Below are 21,607 nucleotides of genomic sequence, written 5' to 3'. Positions count from 1 at the left end.
TCCGCTCCTTCCTCCTTGCCTCACAGACCGGAAGTGTCCTTAACCAAACCAGCTCGGCGGGCACTTCCGGGACGGGAGAGCAGGGTTCCGGGAAGGTGCAGGGAGGAGAGGGAAAGGCAGCGGCGGCGGCGGCGGCGGCGGCTGGAGAATGAAGAAGGAGCATGTGTTGCACTGTCAGTTCTCCGCGTGGTACCCGCTGTTCAGAAGCCTCACTATCAAGAGGTGAGACTGGGGGTTACGCCGGAGCAGTGGGCAGAAGGGGACTGCAACATTTGGGGCGAATCCCAGCTCCATCAAAAACAAAACAAAACAAAAAACTACAGGCCCGGATGGGAGCGCCAGGGCCAGATTTCGACTTCCCAGTGGTCTTTTAGAGTCGGGAGAGGAACGAAGTCCATCCATGCTTGCCGCGCGTCGTGCTGTGCGTCAGGGAGGGTGCTGGGCAGGTAGAAGGGCGACGTGGTGGCTCAGTGAAGGTCAGAGGCGGGCTGAGGAGCAGGTGAAGCTAGTTGAGGCTTGGGAGTTCACCATTGCTGCCTTTAGAATTGCCAGTGGGGGAAGGTGATCAGCAAACTGGGTAGTCTGGACTTTGCTACTGACTAACCCGCCGGGGGGTGGGGGGTGGGGGCTTAATAGCTTTTGGTCCCTGTCAAATAGGAACAGTGAGACCCAGCCTCAAATTCTATTGTGAAGCTCCGGTATGATAGTGTTGGTGGGAAGCCTCAGTAGAGTATGCTGATGCGAAGAGCCGACTCCCTGGAAAAAGACCCTGATGCTGGGAAAGAGTGAAGGCAAAAGGAGAAGAGGGCTGCAGAGGATGAGATGGTTGGATAGCATCACTGACTCAATGGCATGAGTTTGAGCGAAGTCCAGGAGACAGTGAAGGACAGGGAGGCCTGGCATGCTGCAGTCCATAGGGTCGCACAGTCAGATAACGACTTAGCGACTGAACAACAGCAGCAAATGTATTGTTAGGGAAGGAAGCCATCTGGAAGAGGAGTGGAACAGTATTTGTTTTCTAGTTCTCTGGCCCTCAGCGAGGAATCCGTGCCCTGTTTGCAGGGCAAGCAGAGGATTAACTGTTTTCATCCTTCACCCGGTCATTCAAGGTAATGTAGGCAAGGCAGCTAGGAGAACATCCCCAGATGTTCAAAAGCAGGTGTGACACCTGGAATGTGATGCAAGGGTAGACTTTCCCGTGCTAAGGTGAGTAGCTCAAAGAACTGCGTATCTGTGGGGAGGACTTTCTGTCTTTTACCCTGTCCCCCTTGGGCCCTAGATTCTACTAATTAGATAGCAACAGTTCCTTCCTTTTCATTTTGGGTGCAGAGTGTGAATACAGAGAGGGAAACTTCAGATCCTGAGTGTTTGAAAGAGCATAAGGAGGTTATTCATAAGACAGTTCTTTCCCATCCTGTTATTCATACATGGAATAGGCTCCCAAGTTATCCAGGGTGTGATGGAGGTTAGAGCAGCTCGAAGGAAGATAAGCTTTGCATTTGAAGATGGTTGGAGTAGCTCTAAAACAAGGAAGAGCTTCAACAGCAGCAGTGGACGTTACCTTCCTACAGGATGTACCAGTCCTCCATTATCTTTCATAATTGAAATAGGCTTAGGGTCTGAGATGATGCTAGAGTTATTTATGTCATGTCGGTGTGACAGAAGGTATTTTTGTGAGCCAGTCAGGCGTTTTCACACAGAGTTCACTCAGAAGTGCCTTGTATTTTGTGTGCAGACACCTTTTGTCAACTCAAAGAAACTTTTCTTTGCTTCAGTAGTGAAGTATAATGGTTAAGAATTGGACTCTAGAGTCAAGACCATCTGTCTGCCTTGGGAATTTTGGTTCCACCAGCATCTTGTGAAAATGGCTTAATCTCTGTAAGCCCCATCTGGAAAATTTAGAAAATAATAGGATTGTCATGAGAATTAAATGAGATAAAGCATTAAATATGCTTAGCACTCTTTTTGACATAAACACACAAAAAGCTGCTTGTTTTTAATGTTTTTGATTTAACCAAAGCTTAAAATAGTTGTAGTTCACTTAAAATGTGTGCCATTCATTTGAAGCTGGGAGTGAAAAGTAAACCAAGGAGGGGGATTTTCTTACCGGTTCACAGCTGAGCTGTGTTGCCTGAGAGTTTTCCGTGTCTTGCACTGTAACTCTAGTCTAGTTCTGTGGAACATCACTCAAATGCGACATATGGCACGATGTGCCTCCACGGCCCAGGTCACTCTGGTGGAGTTGTGTTACGTTTGTCGTTGTCATTATCAACTTTAATGCCAAGAGGCCATGTTCTGCTTATTGACTCAGCCTTATATTTGGCATTTATTAATCATGGTTCAGAAATGATTATGCAAGTAAAGAATACAGAATCTTTTTTTTTTTTTTGACATGTCCTAGAACTTTGACTCAGGCTTACAAATAAGTAGCTAGGTGACTTTGGGTCATCCACTCTTCCTTTCTAAATGTTTCTTTCCTCAAACATGAAAGTTATGAATCATCTCCTAAAGGCTCTTTTAACCTCCATTCCGTTAGAGTAACTTGTCTGTGTGTATAGAATTATATCGACTTGATGGAATAGGTCATTACATTTTTTACATCTTTCAGTTGGGCCTCATGGATCCTTTTTTCTTTTAAAATTTCATGTATTTATTTTTGGCTGTGTTGAGTCTTCGTTCCTGCACCAGCTTTTCTGTAGTCGCAGTGCGCGGGCTTCTCATTGCAGTGGCTTCTCGTGTTGCGGAGCACAGACTCTGGAGCGCCTGGACTTCAGCAGCCGCGCCTCCAGGCTCGAGAGCGTGGGCTCAGTAGCTGTGGCGCTGGGGCTTAATTGCTTCATGGCATGTGGGATCTTCCTAGACCAAGGATCGAATCCCTGTCTCCTGGTTGGCAGGTGGATTCTTTATCACTGAGCCACCAGGGAAGCCCCAGCCCTCATGGATTCTTGGCTGCATAGTCAATTTCAGTGACAAAAAAAAAATTTAAGTTCTTTTCCAACAGTTGGGTTAAGTATGCTGGGCCATGGCTTGTTTATGACCTCAGTTGCTGAGGCACGGGTCCTTTTTCTTGAGAGTTTTGGTGGCGTTTGGTACATCTGTACTTGGTACAGCGCTTACATTGTACTTGAGGTTTTTTTTTTCTCCTTTTGTAGCTTTTCCCACTCCTAGGCATTGAGTTCTTAACTAAGTCATCTAGGATTCCTCCATGGCTAACGTGACATAATTCACATCATTAGGGTGACTTTAGAACTGTGACCGCGGGACGCAGGGACTCATGAGAACTGTCAGTGTCGGCTCATACCTGTAAGAGCTGTAGACCTTCCAAAAAGGAAAAATATGCAGAGAATTCACAATGGAATCAAACAGTAAATAGATGTTTTGGATGCAGTCAAGGGGTGATGCAGCCTGGAGGAAATGAGACCTGAGAATTAGCGTTAACTCAGAAACAAGGGACGTGGACTCTGAAATCACCTGTGGACTCAGAGATGTCACTGACATAGAAGAGGGCTCTCTCTGCTCTCGGGAAAATCACCCTAGATGTCTGGGAATGGTCATTTCTGCCGATACTTCTCAGTCTTAGGCCCCTGAGGAGGTAAACTTCAGATTCTCTTGTAAAGATCATGTCTGATTCTGTTGGGATGACACTATTGGGTGAGTATCTGTAACCCCAGGAAGAGCTAGAATTAAATATAGAAGTGATGAAATCATGCAGACTTGGAATTTTTTCCCTGTTAACTTTAACATCCTTAAGAATTTGCCATTTTGAGGACAGTTAGTATATATGTAACATTAACCTTGTGTTTCCAATTTATTTTGTGTAATTGGTTTAGAATTGTGATACATTAAAATATTTAAGAAAAAAATTTTAAGTGTTTAAACAGTGTTGGAACGTTTGCAAGAACCTTAGATTCACTATACTTAAAGTTTAACTCACTGGTTTTATAAGAGTTAAATACTTGGAAAGCTTTATCTGTAATTAGACAATTGACATATTTTAAAAGAAAGTTGAATAGATTATTTTATAATAGAGTTTAAAAAAAATTTTTTTTTGGCCATACTACATGGCTTGTGGTATCTTAGTTCCCTGATCAGGGATTGAACCCAAGTCCATGATGGTGAAAGCCCAAGTCTTAGCTATTGGACCACCAGGGAATTCCCTAGAGTTAAAAAAATTTAAAGCAACTTTTAAGTTTCAAAGGCTCACTTGAAATTGGTTAAAATTTAGCAGCTTTACAAATAGAATAATAAGATTTGTTAGTTGAACTTAAAAGCCTGAAGAAGTAGGCTTTTGAATGTGAAATTATAACTTTGAGAAATCAGATGTTAATTTCTAAAACTGAAGTAGCCCATGAGTAATTTTTCCTGTGTGCTAAAACCATCTGTAATGTTACAGAAAACTTAATAAATAAATGAAGCACACTAATATGAGTCAGTGATGGGCTCTCTGAATGTAGGCCACCATCGTTTTGAGTTTTTAAAAAATGCATGCCTCACAAGCAAAGTAAGAACATTGTTCTGGGTATCTGTGCCAGAATTTTTTGATGATTTATCATTATAGAGTAAAAAAACAAATTATCCCATCCGTTTTTCAAGTGATATCAAGTATGGTTTTGCCATCCCTTAATTATGATCGTCTGAAAACAATTCACCCGAAGCGTGCCCGGGTAAGCAGCGGTTGTACTCTAGTGATGAGGTGAACAGAATGCCGTCACAGTACGTCCCCGCGTACTGTGAATTTTTGACCTTGCACTCCCATTGCCAACCAGAGGTGCCCAGATCTTAAGCCTGCTTCCACCCTGTATCTTAGAAGGTGATCAGGTGCTGTTGATTTTCTGATTCTTTTGATTCTTTCTGATTCTTTTGGTCATTTCCTGTGTTGCTGCAAATACCTGCAGGGCCTCCAATTTCCTAAAGGCACGCAACCCTTGTACTCAGAATTCTTTTGAGCTTGTTGCCTTCATATTGTGATTTCAGTCCAGTTTGGATTTGTCTGTTTTAGGGATTTTTTTGGGTTTTGTTTTGTTGTTGTTGTTGTTGCTGTTTATTTTTTTTTTTAACCTTAGAGTCAGTAGGGCTAATTATATGCACCTAATTTAGTTTATTGCAACATTTATTCATATTATTCTAACTTCTAGTCTGCTGCTGCCAAATGTCCATTATTAACATTTCCCACTTCATATTAAAATAAAAGGAGCAAGTAATTCAGAAATTGAATTTGGAGCTTCTTCTCTCTGCTTGTGATTGGTCTGTTACAATGATGTCTTATTTTGGTATGTGCATTTTTTTTTTTAGTGTCATTCTTCCACTTCCTCAGAATGTGAAGGATTATTTACTCGATGATGGAACTCTGGTGGTGTCAGGAAGGTAAGGCATGTCAGAAAAACGTTCTTTAAATTTTAGCATAAGGAAATGTAATGATTCAACTGCAGCAATTAACAAGTAAAGTAAGTACATTAGCTTTGGCCCCATTCTCTCCTTTTTTTCTTTCTAGTTATTATGTCCTGATCTTTGTCCTATATTCCTTATCAAGGCTCAGTTGATAAGCTTTTCACGATCGAACACATCCTCTGCTGATAATTGCAAGTTGTAAAATTGAGTAATTCCTTTCTTGTCTTCTTGTAGAAAATGGGTATGGTAACTATTCCTCTTGTTCAAGTAGTTCTTCTGTATATAAAGGAAAGTACCATGCCTCAATCTTTTTAGTACAAACTTGAAGAAGTTTAAGAGTCATGTACTTTAATGACATTCCTATTTTTTCATTCAGATCTCTGCTCAGAAGTCATGTTATCTGAGTGTTCATCCTTCACTTTCCTTTGTAAAGTAGCTTAATGGTAACCCTTGCTGGTATGTCACTCTCTTTTATGGAATTCTAGGTTGGATATAATTTTCTCTTAGAATTATTTAAAAAAAAATTTTATCAAGCTAAAATACACATAAAATCTACCACATTAACTATTTTTAAGTGTACAGTTCAGTGGTATTAAGTACAGTTATAATGTCGCAGCCATCGGCATGATCCGTCCACAGAACTCTTTTGTCATCTTGTAAAACTGAAACTCCGTACCCTCTAAACACTAACTCCCCAGCCCCCCTTCCACCAGCTCCTGACAACCAACATTCTGCTTTCGGTGCCTATGATTTTAACTACTGTACATATCTCATTTAAGGGGAATCGTGCAGTATCTAGCTTTATTGCACTTAGCATGATGTCCCCAAGGTTCATCTATGTTATAGCACGTGTGAGAATTACCTTCCTTGTTAAGGCTAAATGCCACTCCATTGTGTGGTTTACCGCATTTTGGTGCATCTGTTTTTATCTCCTGACCTCACTTAATTTTTCTGCATAATCCTTATTTCCATCCGTCATTCCGTTAGTCATTCTATTATAATGCAGTCTTCATGAGAACAGAGACTTGGGCAGTTGTGTTCCCAGCCCTTGGTACAGTACCTGATACATGATAGGTGCTTGACGAACATTTCTTAGGTACATGAACTTAGAAGTATAATTAGAATTGTGTATGTTTTACAGTAACACTAATTTTACCATCTTGTTCTTTAGTCACTGAGTCATGTCCGACTCTTTTGTGACCCCATGGGCTGTAGCCCGCCAGGCTCCTCTGTCCGTGGGATATCCCAGGCAAGAATACTGGAGTGGGTTGCCTTTTCCTTCTCCAGGGGATCTTCCTGACCAGGGATTGAACCCACATCTCCTGCATTGGCAGGTGGATTCTCAACCTCTGAGCCACCAGGGAAGCCCAGTTTTACCATATACACATTATACACACACATATATATATTTTTTGGTTTGATGGATCTTCTGTGTAGCTTCCTGGATTATAATTGTTTCTGGTATTCTCAACCTGGTAATAACCTGAAAATTATTAGTTTAGAGCCTCATTGATGTGGAATAATTGCAGGATAAAGCAACAGAATAGTTAGGCGAGTCTCAACTTTGGGATATTTACGGACACAACTTTATTATTTTCCAATATAGAACACATAATAAGCCTACAAGATGGGAGTGTAAGGAAAATGCCTCCTGACATCAGAAAGTCCTGAGCGGATGTCAGTACTCTGGGCTTGTGGGAGAGCTCCTGCAGTGTATTTCATTGGCCAGATGTGTCTTCTCTCTCTCTGGAGAGTCCTTGGTTTCTGACCCAGGCATCTCCTGGCCTCTGCCAGATTCCATGGCACTGTGGCAGGCTAACTTGTTAGCTTGCAAGTGGGGTGACATCTCGGAGCCTCCCTAATGCTCAGCACTGGGCATCTTCTGCTGGTCTTTCTGAGGTCACTCCTGTGGCTGGAGTTGTCTGGTGGCTCGACCTGACTGGACGGTTTTAGGATGGCCTCCCTCCTGTCTGGCAGTGAATGCTGCCTGGCAGCTGGGCTTCTCTTTCCGTGTGATTTCTCATCCTCAGACCCCACTGCTTTGTGTGGTGGTAGCAGCATTCCAGAAACGTGGGCGAGGAAGCTGCAAAGACTTTGACACCGAGGCTCAGATCACATGGTGTCCCTTGTGCTGCGTTGTGGTCCCAGTGAGTCCTGAAGCCAGCTTGAACTAAGGGTGGGGAAATAAATGCTGTTTTTGATGGGCAGGGTGGTGGAGTCACGCTGCAAACGGCGTGTCAAGGTGGGAGGACTGCGGCCGTCTGTGTGCGTCGTCCAGGGCTCGATCTTGTCTTTGCCATTCATTGTCACATGTCCTTGGTGTGGGCTCTTCATTCTGGAGACTTCCATTTTGGGGTTTTGGAACTTTTAAAAATATTGTATCTTTGATAATTTCCTCTTATTTTTTTGCTTCTCTTTCTTTCTTTTTAGACGTTAGATCTGCCGGGCTAATTCTCTGAATTATGTCACTTCCTCTCTGTTGTCCCTTTGTCGTCTTAGGTCTATTTTATGGAAAATTTCCCTAATCTTGCCACTCATTCTATTGAGTTTTTAAATTTCAGCTACCATGTTTTTCCTTTTATATGAGTTCAGTCTTGTCCTTTCTCATGAATGCAATGTCTTCTTTTATCTTTGAAGATATTTGTGATTTTAAAAAATATTTTTCATCTGTTTCCTTTACTGTCTTTATTTTGTCCATGTACTTTTCCTCCTTTTAAAAAACTCTTTTCTCATCTTGGAGCCTTTTATAGATCTTGTAATGATTGTAGGCCTTTATTCATGTTTAAGAGTGAGGGACACACACAGAAACTTTTGTGTACTAGCGTGGGGCTTGTTGACTAAGAGTTCCAGCAATCAACAGGAATTGATGGCAGATTCCCAGATGGCAGTTATCTGTAAGTCTTTCCTCTGGGATTGTCCAGCATCTACAGAGACAAGTCCTCTAATCTGTCTGTATCAGGGAGCAGGGAGGGAAGAAGGGGACTAGAGGTCTCACTGTGAGTGTGACTTCTGCTTGTAACTTTGTTGTTTTGTGGCATTTCACCTCCATGTTCTTCTGGGACATTGTGCACCTTACCCTCTGGTCCATGGAGGGTGAGTGGCTGGAGTGTGCCAGGTGAGGAAGACTGGACGTGTCTTCCTGCCCCTGTATGGACCGTACACGCATCACCCCTTTCAGAGCCGAGCTGTGGTCCCATCATGTATGACGGCTCCAGGGGCAGCCTGTTGCTCACCGGGTTACCCCCTCACTGGCTTTCTGTTTTCCAGACTTCTGTTGTCTCTCTGCAGCTGTCCTCTCTTTGGTCCTTTTTGCCCTTGTGATCTTTTAAATCATTTTCGTAGCATTTCACGAGGGAACCTAGGGATGGATAAGTGTCCGTGATTAACCAGAAGCCTCATCTTTCCTTTCTCTTGTAGTTTCTTCGTATAGATCCTCTGCTGGTTTCTATTCTGGTTAGTGCTTGTTTTTCAATGATGTGCTTGAGTTCTTTGTAGCCAGCGGTCTGTGGTTGAGTGCTGAGAAGGGGCGGGGCAGTGTCCTCTCTCTCAGGTCTTTCGGCCTCTGCTTTGCCCCCAGGGGTGAGGGTTGGCTGCTAGCCGCCCTTTTCAGCCCGTGCTTTGCTCACTGGTCTTTCTGAGACAGCGTGTCTGACCGCGTCTTTCTCCCCCGTGCCCTCCGGCAGTGCCAGTCCCGACCGAGGGTGGTTCTGCCGGCAGCCCGCGCACACTGTCTTCATGTGAGCAGAAGATGCCCGGCTGTGCCCGCAGGGTGTGCATCACCGCCCGAAACTACTCCCCCGACAGTTCCTGCCGTGTCTCCCTGCTCTGGGGCAGCCTTTCTCCTGCCGAGGTTCAGAGCCGGTTCTTAGTGTCCTCCGGGGCAGAGTTTGGGATTTTCTTTCCCCGTTTCTAGTGATTTCTGAGAAGAAGGCAGGACGTTTTTATTCCACCGTCTCTTATTGAACGTTCCCTCTTGTTCATTTCATGTTGGTTTTTATCAGTTTCTTCTTACATCTGTATGAACGCCCAGCACACCTGAAATCACGACTGCCTGGCCCCAGGGCTTTCTGATGCTCCGTTTTTGTTTTATGTTCTTCCAGGGAAGATCCGCCTGCAAGTTCTCAACCAGACAGTGATGATGAAGCCGAAGAAATACAGGTTGGTTCAAAATACTATAACCTGTTCCAGAGACTGTCCTAATTGCAATGATCTCTGAAGTGGTTCTGGCTTAGAGATCTTAGCGTACATTCAATAAAGGCAGAAATTCCATGGAAACCTCACGTGGACATGTACTTTGTGTTCAGGAAACTGTCTCCTGTATGTGTGTTGTTTTTAGATGGGGCATTGCTTTTTGGAAGCCAGGAACACTATCCACAGTTAACGTTCTCTTTCTGTCCTCCTTCCCCTGCAGTGGTCGGACGACGAGAACACGGCCACGCTTACGGTAAGAGCAGCGCGATCTCAGGACTGCCCGGTGCCGTCCCATGGGGCGCTTCTGGGTTTCAATGCAGATCACTCTAAATTCCCCTTTAGTCACCATTTCAAGCTTTTGTTTATTATTTTGAAAAATAATTTAAGTCACTCTTCTTAGGCAAACTTCATTAGAGAAATTAATAACGTGTGTGTGTATTTATCAAACTCTGCTTAGTTCTAAAAACGACACAGTGACGTCATGGTAGCAGTGAACGGATGAATGGACCTAGTGCCCTGACTATGGTGTCTAAATACCAGTTTCCACTAAAAGGAGTTGAAGCTCCATGGAGAAGTTCAAGACGGGGGTGGAAAGGTAAAGAGGGGCCTGTAGGAATTTGTGCCAGGAAGGAAGAGTGATGCGGACATGGTGCAGAGGACCCAGAAGCCAGCTCGTTGGGCTCCCACTGGCCACATATGTGAACATCATAACAAAACAATGATAATAATGGACTAGAACCACTGACTGGCATTAGAATCCACGGTCCCGTACTGACGTAAACAAATGATTAAATTCAACAAATGAAATAGAAGAGAAAGCCTTTCTCTATAGTAGAAAATTTGACACCAGCTAATAATTGAGAAGGAATGATAGAAATCAGCATTTACAGCCATTATAGTAATAATTGATGGAATAGATGTTAAAACTTGTGGGTGAATATTCAATAAAGGTATTTGAGCCTTCTCAAAGTATGTCCACCAAAATTACTTGAAAAAAAGTGAAAGTATTAGTCACTCAGTCGTGTCTGACTCTTTGTGACCCCATGGACTGTAGCCCACCAGGCTCGTCTGTCCATGGAATTCTCCAGGCACAAATACTGAAGTGGGTTGCCATTCCCTTCTCCAGGGGATCTTCCCGACCCAGGGATTGAACCCTGGTCTCCTTCATTGGCAGGCAGATTCTTTACCATCTGAGCCACCAGGGAAACCAAAATTACTTACTAGTTACAAAGAGAAAAACAGCATCTTCCCAGTGGAAGGACCTGGCAGCAGCATGAGCAACGGTAACCTTGTCAGTGATGGGACAGGCCTACATCGCCTGCCTCCTTGTATGAGGCTCAGAGGGACACATCACCTGTCAGCAGTGCAGAGCCTGAATCCAGTCATGAGGAAATAGCCAGCAAACTCGGCGTTTTGGAAATTACATAGAGTGACTGCCCCAGGCTCTTTCAAATGGTCAGGGTCATGAAAGGTAAGAGCAACAGAGAGAGATGTTACAGATGAAAGGAGATGAAAGAGACATGACAAGTTAATGCAACGCACAATTCTAGACGGGGTCCTAGGCCAGAAGAAAATATCCCATTTTTCTTCTGCTGTAAAAGACATTATCAGGACAGTGAGCACAAACTGAATAAGATCCATAGATGAAATAATGGTGTTATACCCGTGTTAGCTCCCTGATTTTGATAATTTGGCTAGCTTACATTAAAAAAATGTTACTGCTTTTTAGGAAATACATGTTGAAGTGCTGTGTGTAAAGGGGCATCATGACTTCTGCTTGCTATGGAAGGTGTATGTGTTTTCTACACGCTCCAGCGTCGCTGTATATAGAAGGGGAGTTGCAGTGAGAGAAGGACAGAGCAGTGTGGTAAAATGCCTGCATGAAGAGTGTATAGAAAATTTTGGTTAAATGCTTCTGAAAGTCTGAAATTATTTCAAAATGGAAAATTAATTTAAAAGTGATTGGGTTTCACTGGGCCGAGCTAGATGTTGTTGGTCAGGTGAGCTTTCAAGGCAGAAGAGCACACCTCTCAGTAGGGGAATGTGAGCCAAGACCCACAGTGGGAAAACTACCATTGCCAGTGGTAATAGTCCAGAAGTGTAGCTACAGGGAAACCCAATTTAAAATGCAATCAAATAATCAAGATGGGTAAATTTCAAAGACACGATGGTGAATTTCAAAGGGCAGGTTGTGAAAAATATACATATCAAATGATAGCAGTTACATTAAAAATTTTAAATATTTTGTATTACGGGCAGGCACACACATTGTAAGTATAGACTCATGACTGTGGAAGATTGTGACCAGTCTTGTAACAGTGGCTGCCTGTGGTGAGAAGAAAGGACTAGGGAGGAGAGCAAGGGGATTAGGAGTTTCATGAGGATCTGTGATGTTCTTTCCTTAAGAAATTTAAAGGTCTGGATCAAGTATGTCAAATTGTTGAATGTATGGATCAGGGTATATCTTTTTTATACATTTAAAACATTTATTTGATGATTAAAAATTTTTAAAGAAATAAATGAGTATGGTGCAGTAGGGCTGTGGTGGGTAAAGTAGGAAAGATGGGTGAGTTTGGATCATAAAAGTCCACGGATGTGATTTAAAATGCAGATTTCATCCCACTTAAAACATGAACCTTTTCTTAGAAAACTAAGGTGTTAGGTATATTTAAAATCAACTCATTGGGCTATGAGCTTAAAACAATCCTCTTACTAGCTAAATCTGTTAAAAGATCATTTTCAGGAAAAGGTGGAATCATGACTTAACACACGTTAAAGGCTTTAACTCACGAGGGAACCAGGCAGATGTTATAACTGGCTCAAAAGAGAACCCAGAGGACACACATTTATAGATTAGGAATATGTAAATATGTATTGTATTTACATAAAAAAAATGGATACGTAAATAAGGCAAAGCTGGTTATGTGTGCCTTGAGGGGGGATGGAAGACAGCTGGGTTTCTACCAGACAGAGTAGAATTTTCATGTCTGTAAGAAATACTGTTTTCACTTACCTATTATTTACCAAGTTATAAATCATCTCGCAGACCCAGCTAGAATCAGGTAACCCAGAAAAGGGCTGTATGTGTACAATACATAGTCTTCCACTGAAGTACAAATTTTTCTGTGCAATACAAACTTTTTGTCATTAAATTTATTTTAGGATCTTTATTGTAGGATTTCTTAAAGTCCTTAAGAAAATTCTTAAAGGTGAATAATTTGAGGATTTGAGGGAATTTATCACCTCTTTTAAAATGTAATACAGAATAGCCAGTATTTTATAATAACTACAATGAAGTGAAACCTCTAAAAAATTGTGAATCACTATATTGTACACATAACTTATAAAGAAAAAATGTAATACAGAAATATAAAGCAGTTCTTATATGTAAATTTCAATGGGATAGGAAAATGAAATTGTTTTGTCTTTGAAGATCAAATCCCTCATGTTTTAATATTTTTGTAACTTTCATTTACTGAAAATATAGCTAATGCAGGTCTTAGATGAGTGTCTTTATTGATGAAGCTGGTTTGGTTGCCAAACCAGAAACTTCAGGGGATTCTAAAGAAATTACTGCCTTGACAGAAAGCATAATTTCTTTTGCCGGCAAGAGGAGAATGGAAGATAAAGGAACTCAAGGCTGTTACTTGTTTTGAAAGCCTCTCTGAAAGGCATTAATTTCACGAATCTAATCTGAAGAAGACAAGCAGAAGATGGAGAGGGTGGCACGCTGTCAAATTAAGTAACTAAAAGACACCTCTGACCTTCGGAGGTCAGGTACATCTGCAGCAGTCACATGCATCTACAGCAGGAAGAAAGGAAGTACAACCTGCCCTTTTCTTAAACTTTGATATTTCGGTCTGTTTCTCAGCCTTGAGGCACAGTTTTTTGTCGTAACTGGGCTAGATTTTGGGAATCAGCATAAGCCTTTTTTTTTTTTTGGTGTTTATTTAGGATGACTGAAGAACAAGTCATCGTAAAACTTCATGACTTGAAACAATAATAATCATTTTTAAAATTTTTTAAATAATTTTTTAAAGGTTCTCCTCCATTTAGTTATTAGAAAATATGCCTTCTTCCTCATGTTGTACAATAATATATCCTTGTAGTCTTACACCCAATAGTTTGTACCTCCCACTCCTTTAGCTTATTCTGAAGTGAAGTGAAAGTGAAAGTTGCACAGTCATGTCTGTCTGGGATCCCAGGGACTGGACCCTACCAGACTCCTCTGTCCATATTATTCTCCAGGCAAGAATACTGGAGTGGGTTGCCATTTCCTTCTCCAGGGGATCTTCCCAACCCAGGGATCGAACCCCGGTCTCCTGTATTGCAGGCAGATTCTTTACCAACTGAGCTACTAGGGAAGCCCATTAGCTTGTTGTAGACCTAGTTTTTTCCCACTTAGGGAAGAGCTTGTCGTGATGGGACTTTCCGTATTTGCAGCTTCCCACTAGGGGGCAGCAGATATAAAGGGCTACAATGACCACAGCGTATGAGTGTTTTTTGTATTCTTGCTCTCCCGCAGGCCCCACTTCCATCTCTCCTTCTCCCCTTTTCTCCACTTTTTGTCCCCGTGCTCCTGATGGTGACAGAAGACTCAAGGAAGAGCATAATCGTAATGACGTTTACATCCCATCACCTCTGTATCTCTGCTTATTTTCTGGTTGAAACAGCACAATGTTTTGGTTACTTGCTGATATAAAATAAGCATTTTTAAATCAACCAAAAAAGAAAGAACATTTTAATTTCACCAAGGTCCTATTTTTGAGTTTTGTTTATATTAAAACCTGTCTGGAAATAGCCATGTTTAAATGCAGTTAGCCCCATGATTTATTCCTCGTTTTTGAAGCTTTTTGGGGGTAAGTTCTTTTCCTGCAAATGGAGAGGCTTCTGGTCCTTTAAATGCGAGGTGTTACTTCTCAGAATTGGAGTCTGTGCACAGGTGATATTTGGAGAAGGAAATGGCAGTCCACTCCAGCACTCTTTGCCATGAAAATCCCATGGACAGAGGAGCCTGGTGCAGGCTACTGTCCGTGGGGTCGAAAAGAGTTGGACACGACTGAGTGACTTCACTTCCACTTTCACAGGTGATATTCCATCATCTCTTTTCATTTAATAGGCACTTGTTTTATGTTGATGTTTAAGAGAACCATTCATTCCTTTTCTCACATCCCCAGATGCCTTGAAATAGCAGCAGTCTTGTTAGATTTGTGGGGCTTGATTGTTTTGGAAAACGTCACCTGAGCACTTGTTATTCTTTTCCCTTCCTGATGAATGTTATCTGATCATTGATTTTATTTGGCTGAGTTCAGAAATTCTGATGGTAATTTGTATTCTAAATTATTTTTAATACTCTGAAGTGTTGAACTTTGTGAGTTTTTTTAATCTTGTTTTCTGTATTTATCGTGCTGATACTGACTTGCCCAAATGATTTCTTCCTTTTCTCTGTAGGCACCAGAATTTCCTGAGTTCACCACGAAAGTCCAGGAAGCGATCAATTCCCTGGGGGGCAGTGTATTTCCTAAGCTTAACTGGAGTGCCCCAAGGGTAGGAGCACGTCCGTCCATAAATCTCTCACTGTGTGAATATTGTCTTGTGATTCCATTTCATTTTATATCCCCACGGAGGGTCTAATTATATTCCTAATTCTAGGGAAAATGCAATGGAATTTATTTTTGTTTTCCTCCTGTTATTTATTTTCCTGATTTGGCAATGCATTTATTTCCCTGGGTCTGTGAAATACTTTGTATTTTGCCAACTGACAGTTTCAGCCTCTTGTGTTGCTATTTACATGAGAAATCTCAGGAAAACCTTTCTCTGCCCTTTTCAAAACTTCAGCTGTTCAGTTTGACAGAGAAATTTTTCTCTATTGAAAAGTAATAAACATTAGAATGTTGCAGGATCTAGAAATAGAGTGGTTTGACAGATCAACTGACATTTTCTTAAATTTTGTTTTATTGCTTCAACATTGCATTGATAAGATTTTTTAATTTAAGTTAAGATCTAGGGAAATTCATCATTTTTTCTATTCCAGTAGAAAATAATTTAATGTCAGCAAAGCTCATTTAAGGATTCAAAACTTATCTGCATTTTCAAAAATCATCTTGTGTGCTTTTATCTTTTCTTATTCTAAGAAGTGATAAATTGTACTTACTCTTTATTTTTACTTGTTAAAATTAGTGACATATGTACATAGTTTAAATTTCTGAAAGCTTGCTATAAAAATCAGCCGGTCCTGACACCTGTTTTTCTTTACTGTTTCCCACTGCTCAGAGGCAACTGCATTCATATATTTTAGTACCACCTTTTGTTATTTTCCTCAATATCTCTATTCTTCCATCTTAAGCATTTATTTCCAGTTTTCTGCTTTAGGACAGAAAGGTTCAGCACTTTTTCATCTCTTATTCTCACTACTACCTATTATAGTTTACTGTCCTCATATAGGAATAGCACACTGATTACATCAGTATTCACTGTGCTTTGTTGCTAAGTCGTGTCTGACTCTTTGTGACCCCATGGACTGTAGCCTACCAGGTTCCTCCACCCATGGAACTTTCCAGGCAAGAATACTGGAGTGTGTTGCCGTTTCCTTCTCCAGGGGATCTTCCCAAGCCAGGGGTCGAACCCTCACCTCCTGCATTGGCAGGTGAATTCCTTACCACTGAGCCACCAGGAAAGCCGTTTCTCATATTGCATTTTTGCAAACATTGCGTATATATCTGTATGCTATGTGTTGCTTGTGTTTTCTTATTCAACATTTTGTTTTCCCCCTGTGTTAATATTGTCTTATTTATTCAGTTGCATGGTTTTCTGTGTGTATACTGTTGTTTCAGTGGAGTTAAATCTGTGTGTTCAGTATATCATCTTTAACCAAAAGTTCATCATCTTTTTTAATTGGGAAAAGATTTAAAGAAGTTATTATAAAAAAATTATTAGAACTCATTTTTTAGTTTATCTGTGAGCAGTAAATTGGGTCATTCTTGACTGCTGATCTTTGACGGCTTGAGGCTTTCCAGTTAAGATGGGTAGATTATTTGTGATTGTAAGTTATTCCTTTGTTCATTAATTTTTTATTTTATTGAGTGCCAGCTGTGTACCACTGCTTCCTTTTGTGCAGTGTAGATAACTGGACATTTTTGTTTTGCAATCATTAGTTTTCTCAAAATTACATTACTGTCCTGTGTCTGATCTATGGGAGAAGTATGTTTTTTAAAATAACTTACTCTGTCATTTTTAGGCTTGTTTCACTGAGGTTTGTGTCTCCTATGTCTGCTGTTCTTACCTTTTTTTCTTTGGTTCATACGTTTTGAGACTTGCACCATTTAAAATTGCAACAGTTCAGAATATGTCATCTCCTCTCTCCCAGATTTGATGGACATACTGCAGTCATCAAACTTCAGTGTTCCAGCTGTCTCTCCCCAGAAACAGAAAGAGAGAAAGGCTCTCTGTTTTCTTAGTGACTGATCAGGCTGTTTTTTTCTACCTGAATCTTCTTGCTGAAGTGTCAGCATTTCTGATGTCTCTTTATCCCCTTCTTTCATTATCAGTGAGGAGGACATAGGGCAGTGTCTTGAGCCTAAGCTGCAAGATGAGGACCTGAACCATCTCAGTTCAAAACTGAGTTTCTGTCATGCAACAGTGACCTTATTCTTTGTTTAGAAGTGTAACTTGACACTTGACAGTATAGCTAAAATTTCTTATCTGATTTTTTTCTTCAAACCCTTGAAGTTACATGCATTATTGATTTTGGATATAGGCTATGAACTTCATTCATAGCAGCTAACTTGGAATATATACTAAGGAGCACGTGCTTTATTCTTTAGGATGCCTACTGGATAGCAATGAATAGTTCTCTGAAATGTAAAACCCTCAGCGACATCTTCCTACTGTTCAAGAGTTCCGATTTCATCACTCGTGACTTCACCCAACCGTAAGTATGTCTCTTGTTCTCTTACGTCAGTAGTTTTCAGTGCTTGTGAGTTTTGCTGCAGATGAAATTCCTTTAGTTCTAGTGCTATTGTACACAACAGATCCATTTCATTTTCTGAAATGACCTATTAAAGCAAACCTTTCTTTTCTGTTGACAGCAAATGCTATACAGTGAATATCCCTAGATACCAAGGGCTTTCTGAATTCTGCCCAATAAATATGTTGGTAATTTTTTTTTATTATAAGCCAATATATGCGTATCATAGAAAAATAAAAGCAGGAACTATAGTTAAACAAAAACAGGAAGTAAGCAGATTCATGATCTCAGCACAGTTGGTTTTATATAATACTTACAGAATTCTGTCTGTGCATAGGAATAATATAGATAGACCTGTCTCTAACTGTATTCCAGTTTTTTACAACACAAATGGGATCATAGAATTCATATTGCTTACTAGGCTGCTTTTGCACTCATTAATATATATAAACATCTTTATGTCACTAAATATTAAATGCATCATTACTTTAAGCTTGCTTCAGAGTATCCCACTGAACAGCTATAGCATCATTTATTTCACTGGTTCTCTCTTCTTAAATACAGTCCTGCAGTGAGTATCCTTGAGCTAAATCTGTGTGTGCTTTTCTGATTTTTTTCTTGGGATAAATTCTTGGACATGGGAAGTTCCCTGGTGATCCAGTGGTTAGGACTCTGCGCTCTCACTGCTGAGGGCTGAGGTTCAATCCCTGGTCGGGGAATTAAAATCCCACAAGGCACGTGCTGCGGCCAAAAGAAAAAAATTCCTAGACATGAACTTGGGTTTTCTCCCCTCTGCCAGTTGCTCTATAGCTAATCTTCATCGTAGGCAGATTGGACACTGCACTGCTGAGCTGTAGCTGATCTCTTCATACTTCTTCTGTTCTGTCATCAAATAGCAGTTATTATAGATTTCTTGTCCTACCTCAGTTTAAATCCCAAATCTCAACTAAACTAACCTTTAATCTCTTAAGATGAAGCATATCAGAAAATCTAGAAACTAAGCAGATACACAGGTGAAAATACTGTGTATGCCTGCCACATCTTCCCTAGTTCAGTTTGCTAATTCATCCCCTGTTAGCCTCAGATCTTATTTTGAAGAGGAGCCTGGCTTGAAAAAAAATACATTCCCTACAAGTCAGTTGTGCATCATCTCTTTTATGTCTGGTTCTGAAGCTTGAGCACATGGTTTTAGTACTGTGTTAAGGAAAGCGAGGTTAAGTAATAATAAGTGAGTATGATCATATTGCCAATTTATTGTAAAAGGAGTTTAGTTGTATTGATTTTTCTGGTTCATTTACAGAAAAAACTTTATGTTGTGATATTTAGGTGTCAACCTTTTATGGTTGTGTTGGCACAGGTATGATAAGGTGTTTGTTTTAGGGGTGATGGGCAGCATTTTCATTCTGAAAGATACCCTCTGTTTAGAACATGTTGTGGCTTTCAGTTTTTTTTGCCATTGTAGAGCTTTTTGTCATCAAATGCTTTTGTAAAGAGGCCTTGGAATATATTGCATCAGAAATACTCTGTACCTGTTAATTCACTGGATATGGATTTTTATGCACATTTGCTATTAGTTACAGTGAATATATAGGGACATCATTTCCTTTCTACAAAATATAAACCACTTTTAATGCTCTGTGGCTGATGGTGTTTAAAACCATCTTTGCAGTCCAGTGACCTGCTGGCTCCTCTTAGCACACCTCTCCTTTTATCTTAGGTGAATTTAGTTATGATTCCAGTGAAGGGTAGAAATACCAGTCAGTTATTTTGCATTTTATGCTTTTTGACTTGTGCGTGGGGAAGAGGTTAAATCAACAGGTGCATTTGAGGCCCTGTATTTGGAGTGTTTATCCGCAGAATACCATCCTTCTCCCTGTGTAAACAGTTTGGGTTGGCAGGACAAATACCAGGCGTTGAACTTTCAGACAGGCAGTATTTCCAGAAATCTTTGTCAGTCGTCACTTGTGTAACAATTCGTAAGTCTTATCAGTCTAGAAAAATCCATATTGATTGGGTCAATACAGATGAACTTTGGTCATAGACGTCTTTCAGACCCCTTAAAAATTAAAGAGTATAATCTTTAAGTAGGACAAGATCTTATCAGTGGTTTAATTTGACCCTTTCATCATTTAGAAAGTTAAGGCCTAAAACTGTTCAGTAATTTGTTCCTATAGTTAATAGAACCAAAACCAGAATGTAATTTCAATAATGTCATTCTAAATGTTCTCTGTGTTTTCATTTGATGAAGTTATAAATTCCTTCTTTTCTAAATACTTCAAAGTAAAATATTATAGAATGTAAGAAGGAATATTATAGTATGTAATTATATGTGTAGAATTATATGAAAATTATGTAACATTACACTCTTGGGGAGCTTGCTTCAACAAAAGAAACAAGGATGTTATAGTTACATTTACAGGTTAACAGAAAGCCAACCAGAAAGAGTTCTCGCACAGGGTTTTTAAAAAATACATTATTTGAATCAGTTCTAATGAGATGGATGAAACTGGAGCCCATTATACAGAGTAAGCCAGAAAGATAAAGACCATTACAGTGTACTAACACATATATATGGAATTTAGAAAGATGGTAATGATAACCCTATATGCAAAACAGAAAAAGAGACACAGATGTACAGAACAGACTTTTGGACTCTGAGGGAGAAGGTGAGGGTGGGATGTTTCGAGAGAACAGCATTGAAACATGTATATTATCTAGGGTGAAACAGATCACCAGCCCAGGTTGGATGCATGAGACAAGTGCTCGGGCCTGGTGCACTGGGAAGACCCAGAGGGATTGGGTGGAGAGGGAGGTGGGAGGGGGGATCGGGATGGGGAACACATGTAAATCCATGGCTGATTCATGTCAATGTATGACAAAAACCACTACAATAATGTAAAGTAATTAGCCTCCAACTAATAAAAATAAATGAAAAAAAAAAGTAACACGACACTGTAAATCAATTATACCTCAATAAAAATTTTTAAAAAAATTAAAAAAAAATACATTATTTAACAGGGAGTCTGGAGATGGAATATTTGTAAGGGTTGTCAGCAGCTCATCAGGGTCACCAGGGACCAGACTCTCTCAGTCTTTCCCTCTGTCATCCTTGGCTTACTGGCTTGATGTTTGGATTTATCACCCAACATCACATAATGGTTACAAGGTAGCTGCTCTTCTGCAGGTATGGCATGAAGATGGCATTATCTTAATCGAAAATCGGAGGGGTGCCTCCATCTCCTCCCATTCTTTTCTGTGAGGAACCTTCCCTGAGGCGTCCTGATAGCTCACGGCCACAGTTGCTCAGCCTCATCCGGGCGTTGGCAGAGGGAGCAGAGATGCCGTGACTGGTTTAGAACAGAGGCTCTCAGCTTCAGCTTGGCTCAGAGTCATCTGGAGGGTTTGGTAAAACACAGTTTGCTGGTCCCTGCCTCCCAAGTTTCCAGTTCACTAGGCTGGGCTTGGGGCCCAGGAAGGTAGTTTCTAACACGTTCCCAGGTGACCCGGGTGCTGCAGGTGCGGGCCTGCAGCTCAAGGACTTTGCGCTTAGCTGTACATGTACACCCGGGGTGCCGAGGACCACATGTCCTCAGCTGAACAACCGTAGTCCGTTAGCAAGGATGAAGGTTGGGAACAGCTAGAGGGTAGACAGCTAGGACTGTCTGTCACCATTGTAATTGACATGGAATAGTAAGTACACTCTTATTTTTCCTGTTAGTCAAATGGTTATTGTACACAAGAAGCTTTGGAAAGTGGAAGTTGAAATGTGACACAGCATCATCTGTCTGCGTTGTACCTGCTGAGGAATCATTTGCCCAGATAAACATCCTTTGTGATGAGGCTTGTTGAGTCAGAAAGCTGCTTTCATTAATTATTTTACTGATGGGCATGTCACTTCAGTAGACCAAGGCAGGAAAGAAAAATCTGGTATTCAGTTGGCATGTAGAAGAAAGGGCTGAGTGAGTGAAAAAATTAATCCATTAATTGTTTCTCTGAGAAGGTCATGCATGACTAAGGAAGGTAGAGTTACTAGAGGTCAGGAAAGTTCACTTGTCTTAGTAA

The 21,607-nt window shown here is 40.9% G+C and overlaps 1 protein-coding gene across 1 annotated transcript in view; it reads left to right on the top strand.

The window, feature by feature from the left end:
• Nucleotides 1-89: 89 nt before the first annotated feature.
• The window catches only part of CDC123 (cell division cycle 123), a 43,182-nt gene continuing 21,664 nt past the window's right edge, over nucleotides 90-21,607 (top strand). The window contains exons 1-6 of the mRNA XM_043480665.1: nucleotides 90-222; nucleotides 5,293-5,364; nucleotides 9,489-9,546; nucleotides 9,800-9,832; nucleotides 15,031-15,126; nucleotides 17,403-17,509. Of these exons, the coding sequence (XP_043336600.1) occupies nucleotides 149-222; nucleotides 5,293-5,364; nucleotides 9,489-9,546; nucleotides 9,800-9,832; nucleotides 15,031-15,126; nucleotides 17,403-17,509 (440 nt within the window). The 5' untranslated portion in view covers nucleotides 90-148. The remainder of the gene's footprint in view (nucleotides 223-5,292; nucleotides 5,365-9,488; nucleotides 9,547-9,799; nucleotides 9,833-15,030; nucleotides 15,127-17,402; nucleotides 17,510-21,607) is intronic.

This window comes from Cervus canadensis, chromosome 10, assembly GCF_019320065.1.
Source record: "Cervus canadensis isolate Bull #8, Minnesota chromosome 10, ASM1932006v1, whole genome shotgun sequence".
In the NCBI taxonomy this organism is placed as follows: domain Eukaryota; kingdom Metazoa; phylum Chordata; class Mammalia; order Artiodactyla; family Cervidae; genus Cervus; species Cervus canadensis.
Note: the sequence above shows the minus strand (reverse complement) of the source record. Positions and strands in the feature narration are given on the sequence as shown.